The sequence below is a fragment of the Paroedura picta genome, chromosome 4, assembly GCF_049243985.1.
Source record: "Paroedura picta isolate Pp20150507F chromosome 4, Ppicta_v3.0, whole genome shotgun sequence".
NCBI lineage: Eukaryota > Metazoa > Chordata > Lepidosauria > Squamata > Gekkonidae > Paroedura > Paroedura picta.
The window spans coordinates 39,467,766-39,484,486 of record NC_135372.1 but is presented as its reverse complement, the minus strand read 5'-3'; the positions used below and the strand labels follow the sequence as shown (position 1 = coordinate 39,484,486).

Sequence of the window (16,721 nt, the reverse complement as noted above, 5' to 3'; positions counted from 1 at the left end):
AGCTTGAAAGGGAAAAAAGAGGCAGTGCTTTGCTTCTGAATATACTGCTTTCAGCCATAAGATCTCTTTGCAAACTGTCACAAAAATGATCTCGGTCTACTTTTAAACTGCTACAGAGAAAATAGTATATCTTTGTTATCTTTCTTATCACAAGTTTTCACTGCTCTTAAGCAGAGATCGGCGAGTCTCACCCTTCAGTTTTGGGACTGAGTTCATTCTTTAAATTTTTTTGTTTGTTCTACAAAGGCTCAGAAAGACCCTGGCTATTAAAAATCAAGCAAAAGGAAACTCTGCCACCTTCCTTCTCCCTGACGAGACTTGGAAACCTCCTCAGTTGTTTTATGCGCCACCCTGCCTACATTCCTTTCCTCTAAACCAGTCTTTTTTCAGTGTTTTGACCATAGAATGGTGGTACTGCTGAAATATTTTTCAGTCTTTGAGGAAGCAGGAAGTGATGTCAGCTGGCCATGCCTCCCTGCCACACACCCCGGAAGTGAAAGGAGCTATGGGGGGGCAAGGGTTTAAATGGCTGGGAGCCCTCTCCTTCCCACCCTCTCCATGCCTATCACTGGCCTCTCTGGGAGGAGGCAAGTCAACCTGTCCAAATAAGGGTAGAATTTCCATAAAAGAATTTAAAACCTTTTTTCTTTCACAGGGTGGGAGGGCTCTTTACAGCCGCCATTTTGAAAAAACCCATGCAGTGGTATTATTGAGGGGCCTTCAAGGTACCATACTGTACTTTGGTACTGTGGTTGGGAAACCCCGCCCTAAATCTTCCTTCCAGCACTGGTTATGAATGAACTGCTGGCTTCATTTAGTCCGAATCCCTTTCCTGGGAGTGTTAAACCAAATGAGATGCAATTGTGGATACCATCCTGCACTTTCCCCCATTCTACAAGAACTCGGAATATGACCCATTGCAAATGACTTCTAGTTCCCCTTTCTTTCCTCAGAGATTCCTCAGAGATTTCAATCTCTGAGCCCCCAGCAAGACCTCGTGGCATCAGTTATTACCTGTGGCCGCACTTTCTTGGCAGCAGTTGGAGTTGCACTGGTCCCGGAGCATGGACACCTCCCTCTCCAGCATCTCAATCCGGCTCAGCAGCTCTTGGATATCGCGGGAAGAGGCGGCACACTTGCAAGTCTGTTTGGGGAGGTTTATCCTGTGGGTGAAGGTGACCTGGCTCTCACTGTCAGAGGTCTGCTCGGTGTACTCCGTCATCCGGTCATCCTCCGAACTCACCTCCGGGTCAGATGAAGACTCCAAGGTGGTTGAGCAGAGGCTGTCCAAAGGCACATTTATGTTGTATATGTGGCTGAAGACCATCGGCTGCTCTTTGACAGGGGACGTGTAGTTAACAAAGCCACCTTCCTCATCCGAGACCTGTCTTTTGACTCTCTCCGTCGTCACTTCGAGTCGACATTCAAAGGGTCGGAAGATCGATCCTAGCAGCATTAAGTTGAGACCAACTAGAACATTCCTTAGAACTACATTTTCGCCATCACCCCCCATTTTCTTGAGATGGACACGAAGCTTCTAGGCCAGGTATGGAGAGAGGAATTCTGGGATCACCTGAAACGAAGGACAGAAGACATATTAATGATATCAGTGTCTGACAACGATCCTAGAGCAGCGTTTCTGAACTTTTTTACCATTGAGAAACCTATGAAACATTCTTCAGGCTTTGAGAAATCCCAGAAGTGGCAAGATCATGCAGATTAGGGTTGGGAAGCATAGCTGTGTACATGTCCATCCAGAGCCCTCCCCTTCCCACCATCTCCAGGTCCATCATTGGACATTGCCAAGGGTCAACATGATCATAGATGAGTCACGTCATCTGATAACTTCTCCCCCTTCCAGGCCATTGGGGGGTCAACCACAGAGGGTCATGTCACCTGATAAATGTAGAAAACATTAACTCCCACCTATTTGGGAAACCCTTCCAGGGCCGTCAAGAAGCCCCAGGGATTCATGTCCTAGGGGAATCTGATAAAAGTGGTGGAAAGCCCAAAAGTTGCAAGGGTTAAGTAGAAAAAAACCCAAAAAGCTGTTTCCAATTCAATTATAAAGTCTGGAGAGATAAATAGCAACAGAATTTGTGTAGCCTACTTGGAGCAATGCATTACCAGCAAATTACAACTCGCCTCTACAACTACTAATCAGTTATATTGCTATTCCAATTTACAAAGTTGTTTATAGTCTTAACGGTGGCAACCTCCACAAAATATCTTCCTTCTCAGCCGGTGAGTTTCAATGGACATAAGAAAGGTGTAATTCTGCTTAGGACACTACTGCCAGACACAGAAATCCTTCAGGCTGACCTGACAAAGATGTGTTTTATGACACCTTCAGAGAGATCTTTTTGCACAGAGGTCAGCCCTGAGCCAAATTCGGCCCTTTGAGCAGGACCGTCCGGTCTCCTAATTGCCAATCCCAAAGGCAAACGGAAAGTGCGCGCAAAGCAGCCTCTGTGATTCGGCCGCCAGGCAGGAGCAGTTTAAGGTCTTGACCCTTGACCCCTCACTACCTAACTAACATGGCTCTCTATCAAAGCAAGTTGCTGATCTGTTTGGTTTTCTCAGGCAAACGAAATTCACCTTTGATATTAACCAGGATTATTAATCTCAGCACAAAGCTACAAAGAAGCAAGTCGGAGGTTTTCACTTGTGCAGTTGCACGAATCGCAGAACTGGGCAGCAAAAATAAAAAAGACAGTGAAAAAAGATCCCACGATTTGCTCTGCAGGGAAGCAAAGGTAGCATAGTATAACCCAATCCCATCAGATCTCAGAAGACAAGCAGAGTGGGCACTTGGAAGGGGGACAATTCAGTCACAGTTCTCTCTGAACTCTCTCAATCTCCCCGACCTCTCATGGTGCCTATTGTAGGGAGAGGAAGGGAAGGCAATTACAAGCTGCTTTGAGACTCCTTAGGGTGGAGAAAAGTAGGGTATAAAACCAACTCTTCTTCTTCCTCTTCTTGATTTGCAGCTTCAATGGGATAAATTTAAACGGAAAGGCCCAAACTCATCCCACTATAAAATCTTTGGGTCTTCAGTTAGTTTACGCCCCTGCTGTCATTCCAACAGCCGCGTTTGAAAGGAACAGCAGCAAAACATGACAGAGGGACTCTGTGCTCAGCAGAGTTGTGATTCTCAGCCAAAGGCTGCTAATTATTTGCAGTGCAGCACAGGGTTCAACTGAGCCGCTTGAGGTTTACTTGCTGACAGGGAATTTGTCCTGCATTTAGCTTTCATCGGAACACTAGTTTATATCGGAAAGGCACAATCCGAATGGAGCTTCTGAAGAAAAGAAGCTTGTTTTTGAATTGGCACCCTGAGTTTTTCTTCTTGCAATTTTCATCCTATTGTCCTTTAATAGCAGCTTTCTGGTTGAAAGCTTGCTGTAATTACCCCAGCTGCACTTTCTCTTCTTTGGCCTAAACCAGGGGTGGCCAAACTGCGGCCCTCCAGATTTGCATGGATTAAAATTTCCATGAGTTCCTGCCAGCAAGTACAGGCAAGGGCTCATGGGAATCGGGGATCATCTAGAGCAGTGGTCCGCAACCTTCTTGAGGCTGCGGACCGGCGGCGGTGGCGGCAGGGAGGGCGATCGGCCAGCTGCACAATGTGCATGCACAATGCACATGCGATGCCGGGTCACGCGTACACATTTGCATCATGCACAGCCGCAAACGCACATGCACAGCACTCCCACACATGCGCATTTGTGACCGCGCATTGCGCAAATGCGCATGCGCGGCCCTGCTTCCCTCTCCCCCACAAAAAGAAGCTTGCCGGGCCACTTTTGTGGCTGATTTGCTTGCGGCCTGGGAAGTTTCTTACTGGGGGGGCGGGGAGAGGGAGCTGTGGCCTGGTGCCAGGGGACCACCAATCTAGAGAGCCAAAGTTTGGCCACCCCTGGTCTTTCCTTGTCATGCTAAGAATAATCACCCTATTGTCCTCCATTGTGAATAAGAAGTATGTATGTGTGTATAAAGTGCTGGCAAGCTGCCACCAGTGCATGGTGACACCAGCACCTTCCTCTGAAGAGTCTTCCTTGGGGGTCTCCCTTCCAAGTACTGACCCTGCATTGCTTCCGAGATCTGCATTGCTTCCGAGATCTACACCATGCCATCTTCCTTGCCTAGTAAGGAAGCCCAAGTAAGCTAAGCCCAAGCAGGATGCATTTTCCATAAGCACTTCCACCTCCTATAAAAAATAGTCTACTTCGGCAATTAGTCGGAGGAGTAGGGCAAGGATGAAAGGATGTGAAAGGGTGTTCAGCGTGAGGACAGAGCAACCCAGGCAGCTCTCTGTCTCATAAGGATGTTATCACATTCATTCCTGATGAGTTCAGGAGAGAAATGAAAGGCAGCCCTTACTCCAATGGCTTCAGACACCATGACCCAGCCAGTCAGATACAGCTAAGTGATGATTTTACTAGTTCCTAGTAGAAGACTGATTAAAAAAAATAAATAACAGTATTAAAGTTAGGGATGAGCATGAACTGGGAAAATGTGGTTCAGTTAGTGGTGCGCCCGGCTGACGAACTCCAATCCATCATGAAATCTGAGGCATTTGTGATGTGGTAGAACTCCACCCACCTCCCACATGCTAGAGACACCAAACTTGTAAGGGATCTCTGGCTGAGTCTCCCTACTTCTCCTCCAAGTTTGGTTAGGTTTTGATATACAGAATCTGAGTTACAGCCCCCGAAACAAGGTGCCCCCAGGAAAGTGCTTTCTAGGGAGATTGCAGGTGGAGGTTCAGGAGGCTGTCTCCGGGTTTCTCTACTGTTCTTGTGTCTTGACCCTCGACGGTTGCGATTCCCTCCCACTCTTTGCTGGAGTTCCTTTCCCATTTTCTTGCACGGATTTCTTGTTGCACTGTACTTTGAGACTGAGCACGCCTTTTAAACTTGCAGTAACATACTGGTACTAGATTCTGCTGGACATTCTGAATTGGTTGTACTGGGCTTGAAAAGCCCAATATACTGAAGAGGTTCTGTGATTTTATATTAGTCCTTTTTTGCTTGCATCGCTGCAGTTACAGGTATTTATGGAATGGCTCAAGAACAAGCCAGTGTCAGCAGACTCACAGAAAAACTCCACCTTCCCCTGCTTTGAAGTTTGGTAAACATCTTGATTGAGCAGAGACAGTCTGTTTGGAAAGGTATCCCTTCGCAAACTGCAACTAACCTCCAGGACCAGCTTCAACATTCAGGGAACGTTTGAGCTGACTGAGCTATCACGAACTTGACTTCACGAAGCACAATCAGGCCAAAATTCATCACAAACATTAGTTTAGTTTGTGAGCCAGTTCAATGCTCATCCCTAGTTAAAGCAGAAGCTGACTGTGGCTGCACATACGATGTAAATAAGCAGTAAAAAATAGGGATTTGGGGTGCCTCCAAAAACAATACTAAACATTTAGTTGCAAAAATCTGCTACAAGGCTAGTAAGGCAGTTATTAAAGGCAATGTGTACTTGGTCTCACACACTGAAGCCCTACATAATGAAAACCGCCGTTAAATGAAACAGCGTGGTAAAAAAAAAATGCTGGGATGCTCTCCACTTTTCAAAAGCTACCATAATTGGAATGGACTTTGTTTACAGAGCATAATCATTAAACATCTGGCCACCAATTTTTGCTCAAGGGTTTGGCAGAGCTCAGCCCCCAAAACTCATAACACAGAGGCTGCTTCATGAAAATGGAGTCCCTTCTTGGAGGGACCTCCACACAAAATGGATCTCGAGCTGGTTTGGAAGTTCCAGCAAAAGAGAACAGCTATCGTATACCCATGGCTGAAGAATGGTACACTCCTTCTGTCTGGAATGGTTGTCATCAGCCAGATCAGCGGGCACAACCTGGTGATAAATGGGGTGACAGATGTCACAGCCAGATCTCCCTCACACCCAAAGGCTGTTGTTTAAGAACATTTTTTAAAATTGCATCTTGCTCCTCAACAGTCATCCTACCTGGACTACTCCAAGCTAATCTTTCTGGGATGCGCCCCTAGGACCTCTAGGCTGCAATATTATAATGCACTTTTCATGTGGCTGCCTTTAAAGATCACTTCAGACAGTGCAAATAACAGTCTCCCATCTATTAGAGAAGAAGAAAAGTTGGTTCTTATATGCTGTTTTCCTCTAGCCGAAGGGGTCTCAAAGCGGCTTACATCCACCTTCCCTTTCCTCTCCCCGCAACAGACACCCTGTGAGGGAGGTGAGGCTGAGAGAGCCCTGATATTACTGAAGAAGAACTGGTTTTTATATCCCCCTTTTCTCTACCCAAAGCAGTCTCAAAGCGGCTTACATTTGCCTTCCCTTTCCTCTCCCCACAACAGACACCCTGTGAGGTGGGTGAGGCTGAGAGAGCACTGATATTACTGCTCAGTCAGAATAGCTTTATCAGAGCTGTAGAGAGCCCAAGGCCACCCAGCTGGCTGCATGTGGAAAAGCAGGTGATCAAACCCAAGTCATCAGATTAGAAGCTGCTGCTCTTAACCACTACTGCCTCTCCACTACACCAAGTTAGCTGGGGGAAGTCACTTCCTATCAGAGGCACTGCAGATATTGCAGCAAAATTCCAAGGAAATAAGCAGATATGAATGCCACTGAGGTGATTTTGATGAACACGGAACGAACAGCAATCCTTTCATCAGAGCGTCGACTCTCAAAAGCAAAAATTTTGTTGGTCTCTCAGGTGCCACTGGTCTTCTATTGCAGGCCAAGAAGAAGAGTTGGTTCTTATATGCCGCTTTTCACTACCCAAAGGGAGTCTCAGAGCAGCTTATAATCGCCTTCTCTTCCTCTTCCCATGACATCAGGGGTAGTCAACCAGTGGTCCTCCAGATGTCCATGGACTACAATTCCCATGAGCCCCTGCCAGCATTTTCTGGCAGGGGCTCATGGGAATTGTAGTCCATGAACATCTGGAGGACCACAGGTTGACTACCCCTGCCCTACATAAGGTTGGTGGGACTGAGAGAGCTCTGAGAGAACTTTGAGTGTCCCAAGCTCTCTCAGCTGGCTGCATGTGGAGGAAGAGTGAGGAATCAACCCCTGATGTCCAGATTAGAGGCCACTGCTCTTAACCAATACTCCATGCTGGCTACCCACTGAACAGTAAGGCTTCTTAAAACACACTATTTATGACTGATCTATGACTTGTGACTGATCCAATTGCCTATTTAAACTTTTGGACACATGCAAAATGTCATGTTTGAATACAGCACACTTTCTCCATTAAGGAACTGCCATCATCCATATTTTACAGAAATCTAAATAGTCTGCTATGGTAGATTTGCCAAGTGACTGGCAGTTCCCACCCTGAGACAGAACATGTGAACAGAGGGGTGGAGCTTAGGAAAGCTGGAGGTGGAGTCTATTGGTGCATCAAGAGATGAGGAGGCCAAATCTGACGCTATTAGGTCAGAAAATAAACCTGACAAGCAAAAGATGGAACCGGTAGCACAAGGTCAAGCGGAGTGATTTGCATTTTTGGTACACAAGGTGTGTTATGTCATTCTGAGATTAGATAGTTGGCCTCTTCATGTAGAGACTGAGAAGGAAGCTAATGGTTCCCTCTCAAGCACTGTTACATCCTTACCTCATTAACTCCAACAGATTTAAAAGGCTGTCACTCTGCTTAAGGGAGCACTATAAAACACAAACAAGTTGAATCTAACCATAGCAAGATAGATTTATCAGGTTTCAAAAATCAGGACTGTTTTTAGTTAATTTATTTTTTAAATTTATTTAAATACTAGGGGCCAAGCCTGTTGCATGCAGGAATGCTAGATTAGGGGGGTGGGGAAGAACTCTGCAGATGGCCTCTCCCTCCACCCAGGACATGGAAAGGCTGCAGGCTGGAGGCCCCCAGGAAGAGAACTCACCGGCAGGGATCTGAAGCCTCAGAGGGAAGTGGAAGGAGGAGGGGGTGGTCAGGGGTGGGGGATGGAAGGCGATTGGCCTGGCTGCTGGATAGACAGGCAAGGCGGTTGGAGGAGGAGGTACTCAGGGGCTGGACAGCTTCCCTAAGTGGGTGTTGTGCTGAGTGGCACAAGTCATGAGACCAGCTCCTCCTCCAAGGTCTTACCAGAAATATATTATGTGGAACAGATTGATATGCCATTTTTCTCCCAACAAAAGACTCAAAGCAGCATACTTTAAAAAAGAAAGAACAAAAGAACAAATGAAAGAAAGAACAAAAGAAAGAACCAGCTACAGAGAAAGTGTTCAGTTCACCCCAATGTCGGTCTGCAATCCACTGGGTAGGCCCATTCAAAGTGAGTTAAGAGCCAACTATGGGTTAAGAACCAAGGAGATCATTTTGGGTTTTGCACTTCAACTCACATTTTGGCTGCACCCGAGCTTTTTAATACACGAGGAGAGACAAATGCTCAACCTAGAACTTCTATAGCTGGCAGCCATGTTCCCACAATTCATCTCTCTCAGAAATAGAGACAGCTAGAGAACACACAGACCCAGGAACTGTACTTGTAGCATCATGTGTCAAAAAGCCCTGAGATTACAACAGGTGATAAATCCACTGATGGATTAGATGAAGTAGGCATAGCAGACAATCATTCCAGGTACTTCTACTGAAAGTCTGTTGTAGGGGTGGCCAAACTGTGGCTCTCCAGTTGTCCAAAAATGACAATTCCCATAAGCCCCTGACAGCACTGGCAGGGGCTCATGGGAATTGTAGTCCATGGACATCTGGAGAGCCACAGTTTGGCCATACCTGGTCTACTGGTAGCTCCCAACACATCACCAGCAAAGATATAACATGCCTTGGATTTTATTGAACAACACTTGGGGTCTAGCGCTGTGCTAGTTGATATGCAGGAGGTAGAAGAGCCCCAGCTCAAATCCAAGAGGTTTCCATTTTGTATCAGATGAACAGAACAAAGGTGAAAGGACAGGGCATGGGAGCAGAAGGAACAGATTTTCCTGCAACTCAAGGGGATGCATTTTCCTTATTACGCTTGTGTTATGGTCTAACATCAATTTGCAGACCCAGAGCTCTGTCTGGTGCAAATGAGATGCCTCCAGGCCCATTGACTTTCACGTTGCCTTTCACTGGTGTCCTTTATCTGCAGGGGTGTAATTGAGAGATTACTAGTCAGCAACAAAGGGCAAGCAACTGCAACCGCACACAGGCAAGAGAAACAATTCTATGCCCTACCCGGATCACGCTGGGCAGATGAATGCTGCTGGAAGGCAAGATTTGATCAAGAAGGCAGAATTCCATCGAGGGTTCAAGTGAGTCATTTGGTTGCCTTTTTTTTTTTAAAAAAAGCTTCTCCTCGATCAGTTCTGAATAATAGGCAGGGCCAAAGCCAAAAGCCCCTTCTCATCTTATCAGTCGGGAAAGTGCTATATAGCAGCTCCCCTCCAGTAAACATAAGACTCTGCCTTGTAATGAGTCAGATCATTCCCCCACTCCATCTCTAAAAGCTGCCAGCTGGGTGACCTTGGGCCAGTCACACTTGCTTTCAGAACTCTTTCACCTGTGTAAACTAAATTTTGGGGTCCTCACTGGAAAGAAAAGAATGGTACAAAAAGTGCCTAGATAAAATCATGTGTGTTTTTTTTTAAGATTGTTGTGTAAATTCTAAAAAGTGAAAAAATTGCTGCATTGACTTGGCCACTTCAAATTCCCCTGGTAGGCCTTCAAATCCTCCATGTGGCCCAGGGAGGGAGCCACCAGCTTAGGTTGGCACTAGCCCTGGTCAGTGATATTTATCTGTTTTGACAATATATCGAGAATCCACATCACCCAATCTCTGTGTAATTAAATCCAGAAACTGGAGCCATGAACGGCTCTGAAAATGGAACACACAGAGAAGGCAAGCGGGGAAACATGAAGGGCTCCCCCAGCCATGATTACTGCCTCACTTGGAGTACTGTGTTCAGTTTTGGGCACTACAGTTGAAGAGGGTTTATAGACAAACTGCAATGTGTCCAGAGGAGGGCAACAAAGATGGTGAGGGGTTTGGAGACCAAGACGTATGAAGAAAGGTTGGGGGAGCTTGGTCTGTTTAGCCTAGACAGGAGGCGACTGAGAGGGGATCTGATAGCCATCTTCAAGTATTTAAAAGGGTGCCATGCAGAGGATGGAGCAGAGTTGTTCTCTCTTGCCCCGGACCAGAATGAATGGGATGAAATTAATTCAAAAGAAATTCCGTCTAAACATCCGGAAAATGTTCCTGACATTTGGAGCTGTTTCTCAGTGGAACAGGCTTCCTCAGGAGGTGGTGGGTTCCCCATCTTTGGAAATTTTTAAACAGAGGCTGGATAACGATCTGACAAAGAGGCGGATTCTGTGAAAGCTTAAGGGGGTGGCAGGTTACAGTGGATGAGTGATAGGGTGGTGAGTGTCCTGCATAGTGCAGGGGGTTGGACGAGATGACCTATGAGATCCCTTCGAACTCTATGATTCTATGATTCTAAGAACTCTCCCTTGCCAAGGGTAAGGAAGTAGACTTTCTAGCCCCTTCACTAACAGTGCAATCCAGTGCAGCATCATTCAAATCTAAATCCATTGGACTCCACAGTCTTGGTGTACATGGGGCTCCTCTGTAAGTCTCCCCAATGCGGATGCTAATGGAGGCTGGAATCCGAACATGCTTCACAGCAGAGACAATAGGAAATTGCCCTGTATAATTCATAACAATTTTCTGTGCTTTCCACTGCCTTGTTTTTTTCATTCCCGGTGGGAAATGAAGTATTGTCTTCTCCCCCAGTCTTTTGCATTAAAACAGCTGTTTACAAGCTTCTGACTTTTTTTGGCTTGTTGCTTTTCTTTTTTCTTTTTTTTTGCTAAGCCACCACATGCCTCGAAAACACGCTGAGTGGTTGTTCAGCAACGTCTTCGACACTTACAGGGTCATTATCTTAAATTTTCTCAGAAACTACTGCTGTACTCCTTAATTGGTGAGTAATACCTGCTGTTTGAAATGACATCTGCGGCTGTCATCGCCCCCTCTGCTCTGCAGGAGAACGGTGGAAAACACGTTCGAGTTTGGTGGAAGCCACATAAGCACACAGCATTTAGGATTGCCATGTCCCTCCCGGCAACTGACAGGGGATAGAGAGGAGGAGATTTACCTGGAGAAAGAGAAAGGCCCAGGCCTTGTGGTTGGTATTGCACAGGAAGTAACATCACACTAGTGATGTCCAGACAACCTTCTGGTATTTGGGCAAAACTCTATGGCAAAATGAGTTTCTACCAATGGGTTTTTGCCCAAACCCTAGAGATATACCTGGACATCACTGGTGTGATGAAGTCACTTCCTGTGCAATGCTGACCATGAGGCCTGGGCCTTTCTTGTTCACCAGGTAAGTCCTCCTGCTGGCCAGGTGAGCAGTGGCTGATCAGACACGGTCTATCGGTGGGGAATCCATTCCTGCACTGGTGGGCCTATCAACCCTAGCTGGACGAAGTTGATGCCTCTAATTCTAATCATGCGGCTCAATTTCAGATAGGGGCCAGACTGTCCTCACATTGAGGGGATGTTTGCCTGCAAACACCCATTGCCAGGAATGCCTACGCACTGCTTTCACTTTGCACTGCGAATACATGGCCTGGCTCTAATGTACAAATGGATGCCAGTTGCATCTAAATCAATTAACTGTGCAATCCTTTCCCAAACAGAAATAAACCGTACATGCCAGCCCACTGCCATGCTTCCAGGAGCTGCCTAGACTCTTTGGGTGGGGTCGCTGTGAGCCTGCAGGGGGTGGATAACCAATGACGTTTCAGCCCATCCAAATAGAAATGCTTATCTGCAGGTAAACAGGACTCCTAATGGTGTTACATCAGTGCCAAAAGCTTTTTCCTTCCCTTCACCTGGCAGAGGTCAATTAGGGAAATAGCTAACATGCCCACCACACTGAGTCGGCATCCTGTCTCACAATCTAGGGCAGCCTTCCTCAACTTTTTTACCATTGAGAAACCCCTGAAATATGATTCTCCACGTTGTGGTGATCCTGTTATTCTTTCTGTAGCTAGCCAAATCCCCCAACTCCATCTAATTCAGATAGCAGTTTCTTGGACTGTTACAGAATTGCTCATCCATAGACCAATAACACTTAGCTCTTCCAGACCTGGCAACAAAATCCCTGCACATAAAACACTGAAAGTTAGAGTGAAAGGTTCTAGCTTAACCTTTGAGTATGACTTTCTTTTTCTTCAAGCCTGATCCTGTCAGATCTTGGAAGCTATGCAGGGCCAACCTTGGCTAGCATTTGGATGGGAGACCTCCAAGAATTTGGGTGGTAGTTCCTGCAAGGAACAGTGGGGTCATGACATGGAGACAGGAAATGGCAAACCTCCTCCAAAGATTCCTTTCCTGGCTGCCAGACAATCCTCAGATCTCCTGGCTATGCTACACATAAAGGCAAAAAGGTAAAGGTATCCCCTGTGCAAGAACTGGGTCATGTCTGACTCTTGGGGTGACGCCCTCCAGCGTTTTCATGGCAGACTCAATACGGGGTGGTTTGCCAGTGCCTTCCCCAGTCAATACCATTTACCCCCCAGCAAGCTGGGTACTCATTTTACCGACCTCGGAAGGATGGAAGGCTGAGTCAACCTTGAGCCGGCTGCTGGGATTGAACGCCCAGCCTCATGGGCAAAGCTTTCAGACAGCTGCCTTACCACTCTGCGCCACAAGAGGCTCTTTGCGCCACAAGGATACCTTTACCTTTACCTAATCTGCCTTGAGTCCCTGAAGGAAGGTGGACTATAAATTCAATTAATAATAATAATAGTAATATTGAGCAGGGGTGGGACCAGATGGCCTACATATGGCCTCTTCCAACTCTATGATTCTAAGTACATCTTTGCCTGTGGTGGGTATGGGTTCTTTTCTTTCATTCCACAGTTGCCTCTGTTTCAGGACTCTCAGTTTCAGTTGCCTCTGTTTCAGGACTCTGGGATTGAACTCCCAACCTCATGGGCAGAGCTTTCAGACTGCATGTCTGCTGCCTTACCACTCTGCGCCACAAGAGGCTCTACTCTACACATGCCATATGATAAATAAATTCTTCTTGAGATGCTAACTTTCTATGTACTGAAGTCATGCTTGAATAGAAGAGCATTCTGTCCCACCCCTCCATCCTCAACAATGCTGGGATGAGCTATTTGTCTATTTATTTATCGATACGCCATTTGCCTCCACAACTGGAAGCCCAAGCAAGTTTATACCATTGCCTTCTCTTCCTTCATTATATACTACCCATGAGAGTAAATTTGCCCAGAATCACCCAACGAGCTTTCAGAACAGTGGAGAGTTGAACCTTGATCCCACAGGTGCTACTTTGGCAGCATAACCACAATGCTACTCTGTGTATTAAAAAAACCTCTCTTCCAACTTTGAGTTCTCCAAATTGCTTCCTTGTCTCTCAGGATAGCTAATGGCTCCAGGTATTCCCCATTGACCCTTGGGAGGTCTCCCAGGCCCCAGGGAGAGGTAGATATGAGACTGCACCAGGGACTCAATAGCAGTCACTGCCTTTGAGCATCTGAAATGCTTTCGAGGTGACAACTTGCTCTTTGACCTTTCTCCTGCCTACCTTTTTATGTAGGCGTGTGAAGCAGAAGATGGCAACTAGGGTTGTGAGTCAGTGAAGCAGAAAGTGGGGGGGGGGGGATGAAATGGCACTTCAAAGCCAAGCTCTTGTGTTGCAAGGATTATAGACTTAGCCTCAGATGTGTGAATATGAAATTCACTTTGCTTCTCTCTCTTAAGAACCAATGCTTTCTCTGGTTCAATAAGAACACACAAAGGTCTCTCTTTCTTTTTTGGGAAAAGCAAACAGAGATCAACCAGCTGAGGAACGGGGAGCAAGTTAGGTGTGTATACAGAAAGATGGATGGATAAAAGACAGAGACGGAAGAGAGAAGAAGAAGAGGAAGGCGGAGATGGAGTAGCGACACAAAGGTGAGAAGGACAGTGGAACAAGAGATGCAGGACAGACAAAAGGGCTCACAAAAAAAAAAATGCATCCGTTAACAGTTCCATAAATTAGACAGAGGAGATAAAGTAACTTGATAAAAAGACCCGGGGGATCTGTCTTGCTTCGCCAGTCCAATCCCCCTTATCAATATCATTATCATGGCAACCTTCAGCAGCCAAGGTAATGATGTCCGGTGATAATTTATAAGCACCAGATAATGGACTCTCCCTACTGCTCCACTTTGATGCAGTGCTAATGAGGTGAATTGGGGTTTGATGCAGCTGGCGGTATTGCCTGAGCCAGCACCCATCCCGGTTATTGAACAAGATTCACTTCAAGCTGGTTCCACGCTAAGATTCTTGCCCTGTCCTTGGGTCTCCACTCCACACTTTCAGGCTAGTTTCTCTGTATACTACAAATGTTTCACAACAGGGGATAAATCAGGAAGGCTGTGATTTGGGAATCTGTTGACTGTTCTCACGCTTCATCTATGGAAGAAGATTCATCCTTTTGGGACTCCTCAGGAGAAGGGCAACAGTAGGGAGGTGGGATTGGGAATAAGGAAGTAGAAAGCTAAGCACCCTCCCTCAGTGTCACTGCTCCAAATTGTATTGCCCAATATATTTCTCCCCACCCTGAAAACATATACGAGGACCATTAGGATTCACTTGCATAGATGCGGCCTCCTGTTGCAAATGGAGGTTGGGGAAGGTGATGATTTACCTTCCTACAAACTGGAAGAGATTCTGAGATATCTATTATTATATCCAGCCAATGACAATTATCTGATTCAACCAACGACAATTATCTGATATAATAAGTACTTATTAGTTGGGTACAGAATAAATTGGCAATTTCCACTGACTCCAGCTACATACCTTCTCTCCCCCCCCCCCATCATGTCATTCCTCACGGTCCCCCATTTCTCCAGGACTACAGACCTCATTGCTTAATAGGGTGATGAAAGAGGACGGATGATAATGAAGGGGTATGATCTTTAAAAAATTGTTTTTGCAGTCTATTTCTAGCCCGGGGACTGTTTTCACAAAGCTAACGTGAGGCTGCTAAATGTTTTGTGTTCTAGCTGGATTTTAATTGCAGGATGTTTTAATCATTGGTTAATTTTTAAAATTTAAAATATTTATAATCCAGCCTTGTGTTTTCAGACTTCTTGTCTGACAACCCTTTGCAGCTCTAAGACCTTGAATGGAAATTTGCAAGGGACAGGAACTTAGCTCCTGCGTGTCAATGCCTAGATGTTTTGCCTAAGGACAACGGGATCACTTTGTTTGGCAGAACAAAAGCAAGGTGCGGATAAGAAAAAAAGGATGCTGAAGGCCAGTCCTTTGGTGCAAAGATGGAGAACTAGGACATCTTCCCCAGTAATACATTGGCCAAACCAAGGAAGTCAGAAGATCTGCTTGCTGGATTTGTAGATCAGGGGTAGTCAACCTGTGGTCCTCCAGATGTTCATGGACTACAATTCCCATGAGCCCCTGCCAGCATTTGCTGGCAGGGGCTCATGGGAATTGTAGTCCACAAACATCTGGAGGACCACAGGTTGACTACCCCTGTTGTAGATGACTCGACTTTCAGCTCCAGAAGACTACGGCTGAATTGGAAGCCCCTTTCCTGGAATTCCCTGCTGTCTCTCTCCCACTCTGGAGCCTGGTGACATATGTGGCAGGAAACCAAGAGCTTCCAGTTCAACCTGCATAGCACCTGATAAGAGAACAAGCCAGGTAGGATCACTTTCATGGCAAAAAGCAAACAGACAATAAGGAACCAGGATAACTGAGCGCTAAGATCTGTAATCTTAAAAATAAAAGGAGGTGAGTTAAAAATTAAAAACTAAACGGAACCTCATTTGGTGCTCATCTTATGCTAGAGAAGCCTGTGATTGTGGGGTTCTAAGAAGAAGCAAAAGAGTTGGTCCTTATATGCCGCTTTTTTTCTCTACCTGAAGGAGTCTCAAAGCGGCTTACAGTCGCCTTCCCTTTCCTCTCCCCACAACAGACCCCCTGTGAGGGAGGTGAGGCTGAGAGACCTAGGTGGTATGAAGTGACCTTTGCTATCTTCCTGGCTTTCAAAATATCACAATATTTTGCATGTAGTGTCCTTACAGAAACTCACGTCTTCTGGGCAGCAAAGTGAGGTAATGTGAGTGAAAAACAAGAGCAGGCCAGTTTGATACAGAAGGGATGGCAAAACACCTCGGAGGACTTGACTCGCAATGTTTCCAAGCTGAAAATCAATACAACGGAAAAGGGCATTCATTTCTCCCTCACCACCCCCCTCCCCCGGATGCCTCCCTTCCGACTTTCTGTATATCTTTTTGTTCTTGCTTAAGTAACAAGTTATCTTGCAATAATGAACCCTCGAGACACTTCAATGTCTAGTTTTTCCCCCAACAATAATCAGAGCTGAGTGGCTCCTTCAATATCGAAGCCCAATCTGTGTGATTTAGACCAGTGGTCCCCAACCTTTTTATCACTGGGGACCGGTCAATGCTTGACAATTTTACTGAGACCCGGGGGACGTTGCCGCTGCCGCCTGAGCCCCTGCTCTGCTTGCTTTTTCGCCGGCGCCCCTGACTTCCCACCATCTGCTGGGGGGCGCTGCCAGCAGCAGCTGCGCAGTGCCATGCCGAGGGGGAGCCCCAGCCATGGAAGCCACTGGAGAGCACCAAAGGTGAGCCAGTGGCAGAGTGGCAGGGCAGGTCCCCAGGGCAGTAGCCGGGGAGGAGAACGGGG

The 16,721-nt window shown here is 46.4% G+C and overlaps 1 protein-coding gene across 2 annotated transcripts in view; it reads right to left on the bottom strand.

Annotated features, from left to right (window-relative positions):
- The window catches only part of TNR (tenascin R), a 536,279-nt gene that overhangs the window by 103,436 nt on the left and 416,122 nt on the right, over positions 1–16,721 (bottom strand). For both annotated transcript variants that reach the window (XM_077332511.1, XM_077332512.1), the window contains one exon: positions 1,015–1,573. In XM_077332511.1, the coding sequence (XP_077188626.1) occupies positions 1,015–1,513 (499 nt within the window). In that variant the 5' untranslated portion in view covers positions 1,514–1,573. The remainder of the gene's footprint in view (positions 1–1,014; positions 1,574–16,721) is intronic.